At 42.3% G+C, this 18877-nt stretch overlaps 1 protein-coding gene across 1 annotated transcript in view; it reads left to right on the top strand.

Annotated features, from left to right (window-relative positions):
• The window catches only part of lingo3a (leucine rich repeat and Ig domain containing 3a), a 30044-nt gene extending 13702 nt beyond the window's left edge, over window positions 1–16342 (top strand). The window contains exon 2 of the mRNA XM_040040314.1: window positions 13242–16342. Within this exon, the coding sequence (XP_039896248.1) occupies window positions 13297–15135 (1839 nt within the window). The 5' untranslated portion in view covers window positions 13242–13296 and the 3' untranslated portion in view covers window positions 15136–16342. The remainder of the gene's footprint in view (window positions 1–13241) is intronic.
• The last annotated feature ends 2535 nt before the right edge of the window (window positions 16343–18877 follow it).

Raw genomic sequence — 18877 nt, 5'->3', positions numbered from 1 at the left:
GAGCTGTTGATTTGGATGCTGATGACCTTTTATGACCTACCCTGCTGGAGCAGCAGCCTAATGAGACTCGTTACATGGAACAGCAACATCTTACAAAATATCAGTGACAACGATGAGCCGGTGCAGTTTAGAAACAGGGAGGTCAGGAATGCCAGACACATAGAAAAAACCTCCTGGTTGCAAATTATTGTTCACCTATGGTTTCAATGCCGTATTTCACATAAGCCACGTCAGCCTTATGACTAATCTGTAAAAATGCAATTAGGATATCTACAAAGAGCTGACAAAGCACACGGTGCAGTGAGCTTTACTCTGGAGGTAACCTAATATATCACATCTTTAAGTTAGATTTACTCTGGGTCTGTCTTTGCGTTTTCCAACATCTTGTTCCACTCCTGCTTCGGTAGTCCCAAATAAAATGTAAATATATAATAAAATAACATCATAGGAAGCAAGCTCAATGCCACTCTCATGTCTATATGCTAAATAAAACAGTAATGGCAGCAGTCTGTTAGCCTGACTCAGCACAAACATGAGAAACCATATAGCCATAAAATTATTTATCATTATTATTTATATTTATTTAAATATATTTACATTTTATAGGAAATTTGCGATCATGACACTTAAGATGTTATTGTCACTGATGACACACTACCTAATTTGAAGTGTGAATTTGGTGCCAGCTCAGTAGAGAGTGGAGTAGAGTGGTTGCCCCCATGATCGGAAGGTCGGGGGTTTGAATCCACTGAATGGCTACCCTGAGGTACCCCTGAACACTTCTCCCCGGTCGCGGGATTGGTGGCTGCCCACTGCTTCACTGAGTGAATGGGTTAAATGCAGAGTAATTTTCCCATGGTATACATTACTACTATTATTATTATTACAACATAAGTCAAATGTAAAAGTATCCTTGGTGCTTACATTTTTACTGTAGCAATAACTAAATTAACCACCTTGTTACTCTTTGGGGCCTGCACATTACTGTCTTAACATTCACTTTTACTACCATGTTACTGCATCTGTAATTTGCATCTACTGTTTGCTCTTCCTGTCATATGGAGTGCAACCATTGAGCGCTCAAGCAGTGCTTGACTGAGTCATTAGTTTAGTTTTGGGTCGCACATCACCAGCTGGCCTCCCTTCGTGGCCTTGTTGTACTCCACAGTGTGTTTTTGTTGTTTGCACCTCTACAAACATACTTTTTGTTTGTATACTTTTTTAAAACATATTTTGCATTGTACTTTATTGATTAGAGGTTGTTGAAGTAGTCCTGGGATGCTGACGCTGCTCTCGCTCTCAGACATGTCCAGGCTTGTTTTGCTGTTGCGTGCACTATGGAACCTAAGCACAATAACATTCCAATACAACACTTTTTTAGCACACAAAACTTTATGAGAGTATTATCATGACACAGGCACTATATGCCATCTAGTAGTTCACCACATCGCATCTTTTAAAAGTCCTTCCTTCTTTTTCTCACTTCCACCGTGTCCTCAGCATCAGGACCGTGTGATGTCAGAACTTTAGGGGGGCAGCCAACATCTCTGACAGCCAAAGTCACCTCCACAGTGTGCAGTAGGCTCAGTGTTGTCACTATGCAAACTGCGCATCTTTGAAGATGAGGACATGTCACTGAACTTCTGTATTCAAGGTGAAGCCTCAACACCCTCTGAGTGTAGCTGTTTTCAGGGTTTCGGCATGTGAATTTGTTTCACCTTTTCCTAATCTCTTTTAGGTAAAGCAGTGCTGAGTGTCTAGGGTCCACAAGCTGTCTGAGTGTCTGTCATATGTCTGTCATCATCATCAATCATGCTGACTTGCTGTTGCTGTCTTCCAAAAAATGTCAGCATCAAGCTGCTATAAGGATTTATGCATCTGTCCCACGAGTGAATTAAATCCTCAGCTGCAGTTATGCTCATGCGTTAGATACCTAATTTGAAAAGTGATGAATGATTCAATTTATTTCAAAGAGTTTATCACAGAAACAGCCCAGGGAAAAGTGACTTTTTTATATCATTGAAATAAACTCATTTTACCCTGCCGAGTTTACAAGGATAAAAGTGATGAAGCAGCTGTGACTTATGTTTTTACAATAACAAGGGATTAAATCATCTTTTTTTTTTTTTTTTATCAGAAAATACAAACCCGCAGAGAATTGCAGTGTGATTTGGCAGTTCCTCTGAGTCCGAAGTATCCTCATCGTGTGTTTTGGATGACTGCATTAAACCTGGAACCCGGGAAAAACTTGTGATTAAACATTATTCATCTAAATGATTTTACAGCAAAGGTTTTTAGATATTTTCATGAATGTTGGAGGAAACTTAAAGAGTCAGAGAAAAGTGAATATTGAACTTACCAACCACAAGTGTCTGCTTAAAATGTTTAAGCTTGTTCTGAAAATGTGCTACCAATTATTCCTTTCTCTCGCCCTCGGGGTTTAGTGTAGCAGTTTGACTCCTTTCTGGTCAGGAAAAACTTGAACGCTCCAACTGGAGGGAAACTGGTGCCTTTTGTGAGTGATGCTTGGGTGCTGTCTAATTAGGCTTTTGACAGTTCATATTAGACTGGCAGAGGCTCAGTCAGCTGCTCTCCTCTTGAAAGTTGCGGATGGATGGCTGTAGGAGCTAACGCGGTGTGACTTGCAGCTATCGTCTCCGTCTGTCTCTCTGCTTATAACAAGCGCGTCCCTCACCTGGGACGTTCGGCAACACAATGGCTGATCTATGTGATTCTGTCAGTGCCTTTCAGAGACGTCTCTTCTTGCTTTATTACACATATAGAACAATCTTCACCCCACTGCTGTTGAGTGATGAATTATGAATAGACGTGAATCCAGCTGCACTGCTGCCCAGGTCTGAGGATTACTTTCAATTTGCACACCGCCCCCCTCGCCGCCTCGCACTGGTAGTCAGACTTCGTTTTCAAGGGACCTCCAGGGTATTAGATGGCCATCTGAAACTCTAACCCAATCACATAAAAACTTTAAGAAATTAATCTCCATTACAGATGAAACTAATTCACTAGTGGGTGAAAAGTAAGAAAACACAACATTGATCTGTGTCTAAGTGTGCGGCACTTGATGCTTCTCATAACACTACAGATGGAAAAATGGCAAATTATTCTGTTGAAGTGTACAAATATAGAAACCACCTCTGCTTTGCTGAGTAAAGTCCAGGTGTGCTACTCAGCAGTTAATATCTTGCTCCAGGCACGTCGTTACAAGCCAGTTTCAGCTGACACAGTTCACAGATTTTTCATTTCCTAACTCAGACTCTCTTCACCAGTCCTGCAGCCCGGGCTAGTAGCAGCTGTCTGCTTAGCATCTACATTTATAAAATATGAACATTAGGCTGCCAACTAGCAAAGGACATTACTGTTTAGACAGCTAGCGACTAGCCGTGCACGTGTTCTGTGTATGCTGGATATAGTTACACAATATATATACACTGCATTTCGTTGCCCTGTACCTGTGCATGTGCAATGACAATAAAGTTGAATTCTATTCTATTCTATTCTATTCTACAATATGCTCCTTATTTTCTACACAAGTGGCATCACTGCTTACACGACATCATTTCAGCCTTTCCGTCTGGAAAGAGGGAGCTGCAGTGCGTATGTGACCCCTTTCAGATAGTTCTTGACTCCTGATCGTGCTTGTAATTGGCCCACTTGATGAGCAGGCGGCAGGCAGTGAAAGGAAGTTGAGAGGACAGGGATCCTTTTAATGAATCCAATGAGAAGGACATGGAGAGCCTGCAGGCTTCAAGAAGGATTAAAGCAGGCGCCAGCAGTTTTTTCCCTCATGATGCTTCCACGAGTCTCTCAAACCAAAGGGGAAAAAGATCAGTGTTGAAGTATGTACGATTTACATCTTTTATAGACACCCCACATTTGCCACAACTTGATTTTTAGCTGCTTTCTATTCAGCGTTTATGTTGTAAACAGGGTTGTTATAAAGGTCAGCATCCCTTACACACTAGCCTTTTAAGATACAACTCACACACACTCCCCTGCAGATCGAGGACAGTGGGAGCGTGAGTGAATATGCATGCATGTCTGTTTTCGTATCTCTGTGCATTCGACCATTTTCGTGCGTAAATTGGAACACGCAAATCTCTGCGTGTGTGTATGCGAAGTGCAAAGAACTGCAAGCGTGTGATGTGTGATGCCAGCCTAAAATGCCCCATCTCTGCCTCTCGTCTCTGAATGTGGCAGGCAGTGTGAGAGCGACCGAGAGCCGAGCCAACTGGCATGGAAAGAGCCTGGATTGAAGTGATGGCTGGTGACACTGCAGACAGGCCAGCCAGTCAGAAAATAGATGCCAACAGAGACACAGATCACACTCACCTCCACCTTCTAAGAACTTCTGGCTCTTGTCTCTTTGTCCTCTGTAAAAAAAACAACAAACCCAAAAACAGGCAATATAGATTATACAGCTTTAGTTTTGCATTTATGGGAGAAATGACCTCAAATTAAGGGTCACAGTTAAAGTCTGCTGCCAACAGAGTAGCTAGTAATAATTTGAGCTTGTGAATATTACTCTTATTAACCTTTGACCTCAAGTTTTATTCATGCACAGAAGGAAAAAAAAACCTTTTTCCTGAGGGACTGGAGTCTGCATCATGATTTATTACTGCTTACTTACTTTTTTGGGGGGATGACGGTCCTGAAATTACCCAGGATTTGTTTATTTCGCTGTGAGAATAGAGACCAAGTGATGAATTGTCACTGTTTGTACAAGTTTACAGGCAGAATCTGCTTTATGTGATTTAATTGGTAAAGAGGGGGAAAAACCCCAGCAGTAATGCTCGGCGTTATATTGGCCCAGGTTCTCTATTTCACAGCATAATGGAAACAAAAGAGAACGCTATACAGTAATGGGTTGCATGTGTCATGCATACTAAACAGTCAAACTGGAGCAAATGACAACCAGCTATTTACTCTGAAGCTACAGAGAGACAGTGGATGTTTCCAAGTCATTACGTTTAGCATTTGATCAGGGAGCTTTCAAGGACATGAATCTCATAGTTAAATGGCCCGTGACGTCTTCAAACCACATTGTCTTATTGTATCAACTTACTAGTAATTGCCAGATACAATCAGGGTGCTGACCAAATTCTACTCATGTATTTTTTAAAATGTAAAAACAGTCGTGAAAGATCTGGACAAGGACAAATTAACGTTTTTGTTCTCCTCGCTGAGCACAAACTGTTAGTCCTCCCAATTATGTCTTCTCTTTCCTGGTGGTCTGTCACTTCTCATCCCTGCTGAAGTCGTGTAACTAGCCCGAGAGGCTGCTCCAGGAGGGGTACTGCTGGTTGACTGACACAGTCTGATCACGAGGGCTTAAACAGAGGTTGGCCATTTAATAGGCTAGCTGCCAGTGGCAGCCTGCCTATGCGGAAAGCAGGCCGAAAAGACAGACGGGTGACCGACCAGTGTCGCTCCACTGTGAAACCCATGTCTGTTGCTGGAGAACAGCAGAGCCAGAGGGGTTCCAGATGTCTCCATCATTTTTTTCAGTTGTGTTCATAATCACCTTTGTTGATCAATAACACAATCACGGTTAGAAGAAGATTCAGACAATGGGAGGTTCATTTGTAGATTTTTAAGTAGACTGATATCATGTCTCAAGTTAAGCTAAGCCTGAATTTAAGTAAATTTGAGTTACTAAGCAGAGTTTTATTTATATTTCAAATGATTATTATTTTTGTTTCCAGTTTTCAGTATTAGTTTTAGTTTTTATTAATAATGAGGAGCACATTTTTCAGAATTTGTACAGTAATTGAGTAATTGTACACTTTTTGAAGGTATTCAGTGTTTTGTTGCTATAACAATGTTGATTGTTCAATAAACCTCAGCCAGCTTCATACAGTGTGTATGTGACCGTAGCAAAGCATGTCCCTCTGCATTACAGTGATGGCCTGTGGCCTCTCCGAGCTTGGCATCGAATTTAATGTTCTTTGGAGCCACAGATCCCTTTGTGTTAAATCAAAGTGACTGCGCTCGGAGGGCTCAGATTGTGTGGGAGTGTTTGTGTAGGGACCCCAATATTTGTTTTAACCTTCAGCTGTGAACATGCCTCAGTACAAACTGATAAGATAGAAAACCGGGTCAGAGCCTGTCACGATAGTGTGTTTGTAAGGCATCGTGGCCCCCACCTGTTCTCTCATCTAAACTGAAAAACATCACAGAATAAAATCTCCGTCAGTGCAGTTTGACGTATAATAAAATTAGAAAAAGATGCAAGTCCATTTTGTTCTATGCTACACTTTGTCCTTTGTTATGTAAATAAACAACCAAAACTTTATTATTATGCGTCAGTAGACAAAGGAAATACAAAATGCTGTCATCCGTTTACTTAATACATGGACCGAGAAGCAGGTTGCTATAAGGTATTTCTTTGAAGCTAAGATGTATCATTAAAGTTTAACTATTTTTATATCAGCTGAAGTATAAAACCAGTAACTGACCAATAATAATATTTTTGTTTCTCTATGTCTTTGGATATGTAGCTATTTTAGCTGCAGGTAAGGTCAAAGTTTCCATGTCAGTGGGTCATGACCACGCAGCATAACGTCATCAATTATTTAGCTCCTGGTTGTAGAAGCCTTTATGTCCATAAGCCCTGAAACAGGTCTCTCTTATTAAAGATTCATGGCACACATTCTTAATCACCCCTTTGTGTCCTTCGGTTTCAACGTTCATGCTTTGCATCGAACAGAAATGAAATTTAAGAATCTCCCTGGAACCCATTATAATAATGAGAGTCTTATTTGACATCTTTAGACTAGCGTTTCATATCAATCTGCATCAGATGCTGAGGTGCAATGGAAATATTCGACATAACCGATCAGTTTGTAATGCGGTGCCCGGGGATGAAATCGCTTTAAATAGCTGTTTGTGTACCATTTCTCTCATCCATTCCTTTTTTAGCCTCAGTGTCCACAGAAAGGCCGTGTGCTCGAACACGAAGAGGCGTTTACTCGCGTAAATAAACAGCAATTCTTCTTCCTAAGTTTGGAACTGCTTTTATATGAATGTCACAAATTCTCCACTCCAGCTTTTCTTCTTCGTCCTTGGCTGTGTCGGGTAGCGCGACCCTCCCGGTAACAATGATCCATCACTGTACTGCAAGGTGGAAGTTACAGGAACATTAGAGGGAACAAACAAGTCAGTCGCATTTATCCCTGAGCTTGTTCTTGCTTTCCGAGTGTGTGTTTATTTGTGCGTTCCTTGGAACTTGCACTGCCATGGTCTTCAGGGTTTCCCTGCACAGACTGATGGACACTGACGAAGGCTTCCCTCAGTGTAAATGACTAATGTGTTTTCTCTGGAGGACACTTTCAGCACATACCACACACACAGAGAGAGAGAGATCTCTGCTTATATAAACCGTAATGAGTGGGCACGGTGAAAATCAGCGAGCGCAGCCATTTGAGGAGCTTTTGTGGATGTTATGCCTCGGCCTGTGTGTCTTTCTGGAGGGTGCCTGCTTACACCTACACACTCCAACACGCTTCCTGCTCATTTGTCAGCTGTGTCCTACACCTGCAGATAAGTCTGCCAGTCTCATCCTCTGCTCTGCTTCAGCTGGTTCTGATTCAGGGCCTTGCTGTAGGCAACACAAACACACACAGACTCTTCTTCTGCTGCAGCAAGAAGGACAGTGTTTACATAATGCCAATCAGCTTAAGTTGCTAGTTTTCAAGCTCTGATTGCTTTTGTGTATAGAGAGACCAGGGAGGAGATGAGTTGGCAGTAAAGATAGTAAGTGAAATAAATCATGTAGTGGTTTCTGCAAGAAGAGGTGGTGGTGGGGTTGAGAAGTGGCAGAACATCTCAGCGAGCCTCCCCGCTGCTGTGGCCTCTGCCCACTCTAGTGTCTAATTATGGCGCTGTTGCTAGCTAACCTGCATTTGGTTTTTTTCGAGCTAAAAGCCACACATCTCCTGCTACACCCCCGCTCTCTGGGTATGTGTGATGTCTCAGATGGTAACTGGGCCGGAGTCAAAGAGCACATGAATTCCAGGTCGCCTGCTCCGTCATCTGCACTTTAGAGACTCAGAGCTCAGGGGTTATTTACCACAGCTACGCGTACTAGAAGAAAACAACAAAATCTATCAACAAAAGCAAAACAGGCATGATTAATAAGAGCTAATGGATTCCTGGACATAGACTAAAACAGTGTTTTCAGTGCAAACAACACGCTTATTATCATCCTGATATTTGGTAATTTGAACTAAACACATACTAGAAGTGAGCCTGCTGAGGGTCACATCCTGTGATCCACATATCTGGATCAAAATCAAAAAGTTCTTAAACTCCATCCTGTGGTGATGTGTTAATAAGTTTTAAATCATTAATATTTGTTCAAAATGTTGTAAAACATGCACCCGAAAAGATGACATACACCATCAGGATGTCAGACAGCTGGATACCGCACAGTCAAATTTGAAACGTTTAATTAGTTTAATACTAATTAAATTTGAGTTCAGTATAAAAATTAATTAAGTGTGGGAATGATTCACCCTGAGAACTTAGGGGTCTTAGGAAGGTAGAAATGAAATTTTAATAACACCACATTCATTTTTGTCAGCTCCTGACTAAAGTCTGCTTAAAGCTGATTCCATCCCATTAGACAGACATGTCCTGAATATTGTAACGTGGCTCTTACGAGGCTGTGGTTAATTCATGTGTGCATTAGGGTGCCCTGGGTTCCCCCAGAAAGTTTAATATTACATGTACCTTTGGTGCTCTTAAACATCAGAAATGATAGCTAGTTTCTAGAACTATTTTTTCTTTTTTTTTCTTTTTGCATTTTCAAACAACACAGTGCAGAGCAGCACAGGATTAAGCCATCGTCTGATTTTTACTTGCCTTCTGTATATTCCGCTTTCATGGCAGCACAGTTTGACTGTGTACTCATGCTTTTCATCTCCACAGGGACACTGACACGTGTGTTGATCTTGCATAAGCAAACTGCTGGTATTTTTCAGGTAATTTTTAGTCACAATTAACAGATCATTCCTACAGTTTCCCACATTCCTTTAAAAATATTCAAGTATTAGTTAAATTCAGATCCAGGTAGAGGAACACTCTGTCTGCCTCTTGAATTATCCATAGTTTGACATATCAAAGTAGAAAAGACATGCATGAATACAAAAGATTTAGCCATCATGTGCAAAATCTAATACAAATTGCATGCTTTTGTAAGCTTAGATGTCCAGAAATATAAAGCTGCTGCAGCTAACAGTGCAGCGTTCTCAGGAAAAAAATAAAATAAAATGAGTCCATCCCCCATGCATTTAAACACTGAGTCAACTCTGGAGTAGAAAATGACTTCAGGCAGTGAAGCTTTTTTTTCTAATAGCATGTGCTAAATGTTGCCTGGCAACAAAAATAGTAAAACAAAAGACAACTGACCACTTGTCAGTGCTATGAATGTGTGCACATATTGCACAAGCAATGTGTGAATGTGACAGGCAGTTGTGATGGTGGTAAGTAACAGGAAATGGGACCTAAATGCACCTACACCAAGCAGGAAGGGGGGGGGGCAGAAAATTCTACAGGTATGAAGCAGAAAGGATGTCCTACACATCAGCAACAGCACAGTATAATTGAGCTTAAAATACTTGTTAATAATTAGCAACATTTATCAAAGAGCTAATGAGCAGTGTCTCTGTAAACAGGAACAGCCGCTAGGGGCGGGAAACTTACTGAAGCTATCTGGTGGACAGGTGCATTTGAGCTTGATATGACAAACAGGAGACTGGGAAGGACAGCGTTTCAAGGATGGGTGGAGGGAGATGGTGCAGCTGTTGCCACGGCAACATTAAACACCTACAGTATTGTCCTTTGGAAGCTTTGCGGTTCATATCAGAGCTGCATATTGATTCTGTCTGCGAGGCGTAGCTGATGTATCTCAGCTTGTTGAACATCCTCTGACTTCACAGATGAGTGTTTACATAACTGAACTTTACTGAGCATCTCACTGACAGCCCACGTATCCCATGGACCGGGTATTTTAGACCCTTCAGTTACTTTACTGACTCTAAAATAGTTAAAACTGGGACACGATCACGTTAGCACCGCTGTTCACAAGTTGTTTTTTTTTCTCTTCCTTTGGCGTCCGCTTTTGGAAGTCCTCCGTCCTCTTTAAAGTTTCTGTTTCACTAGTGTCGCTATTAATGACTCACGCCAGTACAATAGTGATCAGTTTTACAACTTGGCTGGTGAGAAACCACAAAATGTTACTCTTTTTAAAAATTCAGGGTGAAGTGAGTTATGAGTAACGAGGAAGAGTTGCTGTCAGTCACGGCTTTGTCAAGAGAAGCCACTCTTTAGCCTGAGCAGCAGCTTCACTGTAGCTCATTGAAATAGCCGAAGGTCAGCGGGGAACATAATAGTGCATAATCAGAGAGATGTGACACTGACTGTGCTCGGTGACTTTATATTTAAAACTCGTGGCATTACACAATTACTGCTATTAAAATAGAATCTTTTACATTATAATATTACCTATAGAAAAAAATAGCCTGTGAGAGTAAGTTTGTGTTAATAAAAGCAAACACTTGTGTGTTTCCTGCTGTTCATTTACATGTGAGTGTAGTAGCTTTACCTCATTGGTTAATAATGATCTCCACCACTGAACAACCATGACAAAATTTCACTTTAGCCACAAAGCTAACCATTGCACCATCTTCATTATACGGAAGGTTCTTAAAAATAGAAAGCAGAGCTCCTTAGCAGCTGACAGGCATTTATTATCACCCAGCAAAAAACCATGCTAATACAGCCACAGTGTAAAGGCCATGCTGTCTGCCCCTAAGCTAGCTGACCTGACTGGCACTCCTATAGGTCTGGGTACTAGTGCTGTGCAATACTGCAAATTTTGATATCGAAAGTAAATACAGAGCCATTATTGCAAATATCAATACCGATACTTTTTTACTTTTATTTATATATATACACACACACACACACACACACACACACACACACACACACACACACACACACACACACACACACACACACACAGTAGAGTGCACACTTCTCTATCCACCTGCTGTTGACTTATGGTGCATTCTCTGGCCAGGGGCCTCTGGGCTTATTAGTGAATGTCTGCTACCAGATATGGGTTTGTAAAGCATGGCTATGTGACTGACAGAGAAACTGGGGACATTTTAAAAGCAGAGGACTGAGGCCAGTAGGACTCTAGGGAGGAAGTTTGTGGCTAATACTCTGGTGGTGAATACTGAAAGAAATATTTTTACTTGTGCAGACGAAGTGAGTTTTTACTATTTTACCAGCATGACCCTGGGTCACACAGTCAAAACATGTCAGACCAACTAAAGACATGCTTGGCATGACATAAAGTCCTTGAAATCATGCAAACAAGTTCAGCAATTCAATTTAGAGGTCTATATGATGTATATTTTCCCCCCCCAAAAAGCAGTTCCCTTCTCGTCAGCAATGGAAAGAATGAAATAAGAAATAGAAGCATCCTTCAGTGAGTGCTTTCCAACTTAAAACGTCATATTCTCTTAAGTTTTGTAAAGATCAGAGTCGAATGTTGGACCATCAAATGAAGTAAGATGATTTGCATTACGTTAGCGGTGCTCTATTTTAAAACGGCATTGTTTATGTCTGTGCCTTGGGAACATCTGCTTTGCCAGGCGACTAAATCTCTTAATTCTTTGCCATTTTCTTGCTACCAAACCATCTGCTGCGATTTGTTTTCCATGCACAAAGTCTGAGCCACAATCTAAACACTACCCATGGGTGCAGCGCGAGTTCTTGCTCCAGTGTCTACTGAGCCTTGTTAGATCGCAGTGAATAACACAAAATTTCTGGGTCGACTGCAAAAGGCTATGTGTCAGGCTGTTGCGTGTGGGTGAGAGTGTGTGGGATGTTTGGTATATCGCTTTCTGTCACAGCGTCTTTGATGGTGGCTCTCGAAAAATCAGTGTCATTAAGTCAATTTTAAAAACAATGTGCTCATTTAGCCCCGTCTCTTATCAGAGCTTTCTATGCACATTTTCAGGTGTGTAACTGTATTTAGTGGCAGGTGGGGTATTGGGAATAATCATCTGTCAGCTAAGATGCATTGTAAATTTTCCAAGAGGAAATAGGTATAAATAATAGGTATTGTTTAAATATGCAATTGATAGCGTGGCAAACTAAAGGTGGCTTTTGATCGTCTCTTAACACACAGTTAGCGTCACAATCAGGTACTAAAACAAGGTGAAATATGGAGTTAATTTCCATCCTACTTGTTAGTCTTTCACAATGGGTTTATAAAGGATTGCCAATCTGCTGTCAAAGCATCAGCAGATAGAGACGTTAGGTGGGAGAGAGGGATTGTGCACGTGCATGTGTGTGTGTCATATGAAAACACTTGCAGATCAGCCTAGACAAGCTCCTCTCATGATAAGCCTCATGCCTCAGAGACTCGTGCAGATGATGTGATGGGAGTTATACTGAAGCACCCAGTCGTGGCCTTCTTCTGCAGTGCGAGACAGTGTCGGGCTTGTACTCAAAGACTCTGGGGTGGATGTACTGTGCTTTATGTCTATTGATTATTCAGTGTCGCTTTGATGTTTTAGTCACTCTGTTCACTTGCTTGTGTTTTCTTCTACAAAGTGTTAAGTATAGCTGTTAGTGTTCTGTTTCACAACATACGCTTTATGTGCACCATTTCAGGTATTTGCTGTTAAAGACTTTTGAGAGCCCACAATCACTTTAGCTTTTCATGCATTTTAAGATTTCTCACACGGGGTGCTTTTAATACAATAGGTTGTCCATTTCCCCGTTTTCATTTACAATGCATGAGTTTCATACAGACAGGCTGGGGAGCAATATACCCTAACCATCATATATCAAATTGAGTCATGGCTATTAGAGGTTTTGTGCCACGGCAAGTGATTATAAAACCAGTAAGCTTACAATGCACAGTCGGCCATTGTAAGCCAAACTGTTTCAACTCAATGCCGAATCAGTCCTCTGAGGATTATCTTGGCGCTCTGGCTTTAATTTCACTGCTGTGTCGGGTCAATTAGAGTTTGTAATTGTAATTCCGCTCATTTAGAGTGTTTGATTGCTGCTGTTTAAAGAGAGCTGACGCTAATGAATTTCTCTCACTATCTGTCTTTTTGTCTCCCCTCTCTTTCTGTTCTTGCCTTATTGGTTTTTTTTCTGTCTAACTCTTTCTATCCCTTCTTCTCGTTTTGCAGGTGTCTGCCCCAGTGATTCGACCCCAGACAGGAAACGAAGGAAGAGGAAGAAAGGATGGCCACGAGGGCGAGCCTGGGTCAGGATGTAGGCTGGCTGCTGCCTTTCCTTTTCTTGTTACTAATGATCACAGTGTCACCTGCCCAAAGCCAAGGATGTCCCCAGCGCTGTGAGTGCATTGCTAAGCTCAAGACTGTGTCTTGTTATGGTAAACGCTTGTCTGCACTGCCCGATGGAATCCCACTGGACACCAAGATCCTGGACTTGAGTGGGAATAAACTGCGTTGGGTAGAACACGGAGACCTGCTTCCATATTCACGTCTCGAAAAGCTAGACCTGAGTGAGAACATGATCAGTGTCCTGGAACCAAATGCTTTTTCTAGCCTTCAGAACCTTAAGTCGCTTTCACTGAGGGGTAACCAACTGAAGCTGGTCCCTATGGGAGCTTTCTCACGTCTCTCCAACCTAACTTCATTGGACCTTAGTGGGAATAAGATTGTAATTCTTTTGGACTTTACTTTCCAAGACTTGAGAAGTTTAAAGAACTTGGAGGTCGGCGACAATGATTTAGTTTATATCTCTAACAAGGCCTTTCTGGGTTTGGTGGGACTGAAGGAGCTGACAATTGAGAGGTGTAACCTGACTTCGGTGTCCAGTCAGTCTTTGTCTTACCTGCATAACCTGGTGACTCTGCGGCTCCGCTATCTCAGTATCTCTGCCTTAGAGGACCAAAACTTCCGGAAGCTGGGAAACCTGAGGGGCCTGGAGATCGATCACTGGCCCTTTTTGGAGTACATCTCTCCTCACAGCCTGCAGGGTCTCAACTTGTCCTGGCTGTCTATCACGCACACCAACATCACCTCTGTGCCCACCTCTGCCCTGCGTAGTTTGGCTCACCTCACCAGCCTCAACCTATCTTACAACCCCATCACTGTGTTGGAGTCCTGGGCATTGCGGGATCTCGTAAGGCTGAAGGAGCTGCATCTAGTCAAAACCAACCTGGCAGTAGTGCAGCCCTATGCGCTCGGTGGTCTAAGGCAAATCCGCCTTCTTAACCTTTCCTCTAACAGCCTGGTGACCCTGGAGGAGGGAGCCTTTCAGTCTGTCAACACTCTGGAGACGCTGCGTTTGGATGGAAACCCTCTGGCCTGCGACTGCCGCTTGCTCTGGATCCTTCAGCGCAGGAAGACCCTGAACTTTGATGGTGCCTCCCCGGTGTGTATGACACCTGTTGAAGTGCAAGGACGTGCTCTCAATGCTTTCTCTGATTCAGCTCTCTTTGACCACTTTACTTGTCAAAAGCCCAAAATCCGCAACCGGAAACTGCAGCAGATATCTGCCCGCGAGGGGCAGGTAGTGTCATTTATTTGCAGAGCAGAAGGTGAACCCATACCGGTGATATTCTGGATTTCTCCTCAGCGCCGCCGCATCACCACAAAGAGCAGCGGCCGCCTTACCGTGTTACCAGAAGGCACGCTAGAAATCCGCTATGCCCAGGTCACAGATAGTGGGACGTACATTTGCATAGCCAGCAATGCCGGTGGAAATGACACATATTTTGCCACACTTACAGTGAGTGGGCTGCCGCTGGATGCAGCCCTCATGGCCAACCGCACCTACTATGCTGGGGATCTTAATGACACAAATCTGAATGATACCAGAGTCTTCTTGAAGTTTACTCTGGACCTCAAGACGATCCTCATATCTACAGCCATGGGCTGTATCATGTTTCTGGGGGTAGTCCTTTTCTGTTTCATTCTGCTGTTTGTGTGGAGTCGAGGGCGAGGGCAGCACAAAAACAACTTCTCTGTAGAATATTCTTTTAGAAAAGTGGACGGGCCTGCAGCCAGTGGAGGACAAGGTGGAGCACGGAAGTTCAACATGAAAATGATTTGATATGTTTTAGTGTTCTCTCCTCAGTGCTGATTATAAGCACACATCAAAGTGGACTGCTGTGCTTGAAGAGCATCAACGTCAAATCTTTGTGAGACCTTGATATATTTCTATAGCTCTTTCTTGTGTATTCACATTATTGTGCAGAGAAAAGCTATATTATCATCGAATATGTTTTAAACTCTTGAACAGACTGTTAAAAGACCAATCGGCAAAGTCCCATCTACACTATCTTCATGCTCCGACCAGCTCAGTTCGAGGAATTCTCCCCCGTTTATCTCAAAAAGAATACACCCTTCTCCTCCGTCTGCTCTGTCTACAAACCGGTGAATACATAATATTAGGGTGGTGCTCAATAAATGCCAAGGACATGCCAATATGTATTTTAGTAGTTCCAGCTATATACTGCATATTTAGACTTATTCACAGTCATAAGTTGAGCGCAACAATATATTCGCTCTGCTTGAAGACATTTTGCTGATGGTGGGTTCGTACAGAATATATTACACTTAGAATACACTCTGCAACACTGCCAATTCGACCGGAAAGCACCAAGTAATATCACTGTCAGTCCAAAGGGACGGCAAAAAGAAGTTTCACATCAATAGTTACGGCTGGAAGTTGTTCAAAATAACATTCTACAGATTTTTAGCTACAGTGGGACCTGGTGCACAGTAATGTGGTGACAAATCAGCACATGCCAATACACGTTTGCTAGTCAGATTTCCCATTGTTGTTCAGTAAAGAACTACAGCTTCCTCCTAATCTGCAAACATGTGTATAAAATGAAATGCATGTACAGAGTTGGCTTCTTACTTTGAATAACTTGTATTATTTGTAAAGGAAACACTCATAGGGGTGCATAAGATGTATTATATATTTTGTAATTACTGACCTTGAAGTTCTTGTGGTCGTTTATAGTACTGTTGAGTGATTAATAAGGTTTTAATGTTATGCTGTTATTAAAGTGTTAAAGTCCTATTCGGAATGACTCATAACAGTTCAGTTAGAAGCGTTTTTATTGTTATTTCGTTTCGACTGAAACACAACCCACTCCCTGAGCTCACTCACTCAGCAAATCATGAAGGGCATTTGCATCAAGTTTCACTTCGTTTACCTATTTGTAGCTGTACAAATAACACGAAGGCTTGTCTGACCTGTGGCTGAAGAAACTCTAATTGCGTTTGAGGCATTCAGTGTGAATGTTTTTTAAAAAAATCTTTGCAAAACTCTAAATGACACCAGCCAAAGTCATTTGAGGAAAGCTTCATGATACAATCAACAACAAAAAGCTGCATGATAACTGTGACTAACATTGATGCCTAGATGCTGATAACAGAGGTCACCCGCATGCCGTTCTGCCCTCAAGCTCTATCTCATGATCTGTGGGTTTAGGGCTGGGACCCAATGTCATCATCACAAACCATTTATTTCTGTTTGGCTTTGACTGCTGATTTCTAACAGTGTTGTTCTGCTGCCCTCTGTTGACTAAGACGAGTATTGTACTTTTCACTATTTCTATAGTGCAAGCAGGGTTTTACTTAATATTAAGTAATTTTTTTAAATTTCTCAAAAGGCAAATGTGGAATTCAGCAATGGTCGACCTAAATCAGCGCTGGAATTAAAAATGAATTTATTGTTGCTCAACAGTATACCCTGCCTCTTCAAACACACAAAACTGAGTCCCGTGTTTCAACAACATAGACACCGCACAACTAATTTTACAAACAAAGTTATTAATACTGAACTTTGAATACATCCGTGGACCGATCTCAAATCAGTTAGCCTTCCTGTTTGTATTTTTCAATATGTAAACACTTTGGTTTCAGTTGTAATTTTCTTTTCCTCCCCCCGATCCCTCCTGTAAATATGGAAACAACTGTGTATGGAAATTGTGCTATACTGTTTTGTACTTTACTGTTTTATAAATAATGAAGTACACTGTTTATAAAGCATGTGATATTATCTGCTACAATCATGTCTTGTCCCCTGTTCCATTTTAATAGCAGCTGGCCAGCGAATCAGTCTGTATGGTGGTGGTCTCAGGAGTGTATCGATAGACCTGTGACCCACCCCCCAAACCCCCATTGAAATTTGTTTAGAAGATTTTGTGCTTTTATTTGCTTCTCTTTCCCCAGGAAGTGCTCATATTTTAATTTCAAAAGAAAGTTGCATCAGAAGGATTGATGTGCTATCAGCACCACAAGTAAAGATATAGAGCTCAGCAGAAAGCATTCTTGTCCGGACTTGATGAATGAGTAAGCATGATATAGTGTCTGGGGAGGGTTATTACTGTTCATTTTCTATGCATTCGTCAAAAGTAACAAAAAATAAATTCATTTTTGTGAGCAGATAAAGTCAACTCTGCATTCACACTTTCAGATGTGTCTGTTGTGGGCTTTCAAGATTGTCTGTGAAGGTTCTCAGTCATCCAGGTCATCGTAGTCAAAGGAGCTTGCAAAGAAAAGCGTCTGGACTTCTTTAAGTTACTTGAAGACGTTTCACCTCTCATCCGAGAAGCTTCTTCAGTTCTAAGGTCAAATGGTGGAGAGTCCCAGATATAAACCTAGTGGGAGTAACCCCCCACAGAGGGACAAAAGGACCCCCTGATGATCCTCTAATCGCCTGAGCCAAGGTGTGAAACTGGGTGTGGGTCCCAATCAGCCAGAGTTTCGGGTGAGTTCATTGTGAAACCTGGCCCCACCTTATCATGCGAATTCCTGAGATCAGATGGCCCAGGATGTGAGTGGGCGTTAAGGCATCTGGGAAGGGATCTCAAAACTGGATTATAGATGGCAGAGAGTTGGTGTCGTAAACCCCCGCCTCTGTTCAAAGATGGTCGCTCACAGTGGACATAGATGGCTTCTTTCACTCCTCTTTCAAACCATCTGTCCTCTCTGTCCAAAATGTGAACATTGGCATCCTCGAAAGAGTGTCCTTTATACTTAAGATGCAGATGGACTGCTGAGTCTTGTCCTGTGGAGGTGGCTCTTCTGTGTTGTGCCATGCGCTTGTGAAGTGGCTGTTTGGTCTCTCCAATGTAGAGGTCTGGGCATTCCTCGCTGCACTGTACAGCATACACCACATTGTTAAGTCTGTGTTTTGGTGTTTTGTCTTTCGGGTGAACCAGTTTTTGTCTGAGCGTGTTGCTGGGTCTGAAATGCACCGGGATGTCATGCTTGGAGAAAACTCTCCTGAGTTTTTCTGATACACCGGCTACATAGGGGATGACAATGTTGTTGCGTCTGTCCTTCTTATCCTCCCTCGCTGGTGTCTGGTCTTCTTTTCTGTGCCTCTTTGCTGACTTTAAGAACGCCCATTTAGGATAGCCGCACGTTTTGAGTGCTTCCTTTACATGTGTGTGTTCCTTCTTTTTTCCTTCAGGCTTAGAGGGAACATGTTCTGCCCGGTGGTGTAGGGTCCTAATTACTCCAAGTTTGTGTTCCAGAGGGTGATGGGAGTCAAAGAGGAGGTACTGGTCCGTGTGTGTGGGCTTCCGGTAAACTTCGATGTTGAGGTTGCCATTCTCCTCAATGTGCACAGCGCAGTCCAGGAAAGGCAAACAGTTGTCCTTTGTGTCTTCCCTGGTGAACTTGATGTTTTTATCCATAGCGTTAATGTGCGCAGTGAAGGATTCCACTTCTTGTGTCTTGATTTTGACCCAGGTGTCGTCCACATATCTGTACCAGTGGCTGGGTACTCTTCCTTTGAAAGAGCCAAGAGCCTTCCTTTTCACACGCCTTCC

The sequence above is a fragment of the Simochromis diagramma genome, unplaced genomic scaffold (genome assembly GCF_900408965.1).
Source record: "Simochromis diagramma unplaced genomic scaffold, fSimDia1.1 OVJJ01000026.1, whole genome shotgun sequence".
Lineage (NCBI taxonomy): Eukaryota > Metazoa > Chordata > Actinopteri > Cichliformes > Cichlidae > Simochromis > Simochromis diagramma.
Note: the sequence above shows the minus strand (reverse complement) of the source record. Positions and strands in the feature narration are given on the sequence as shown.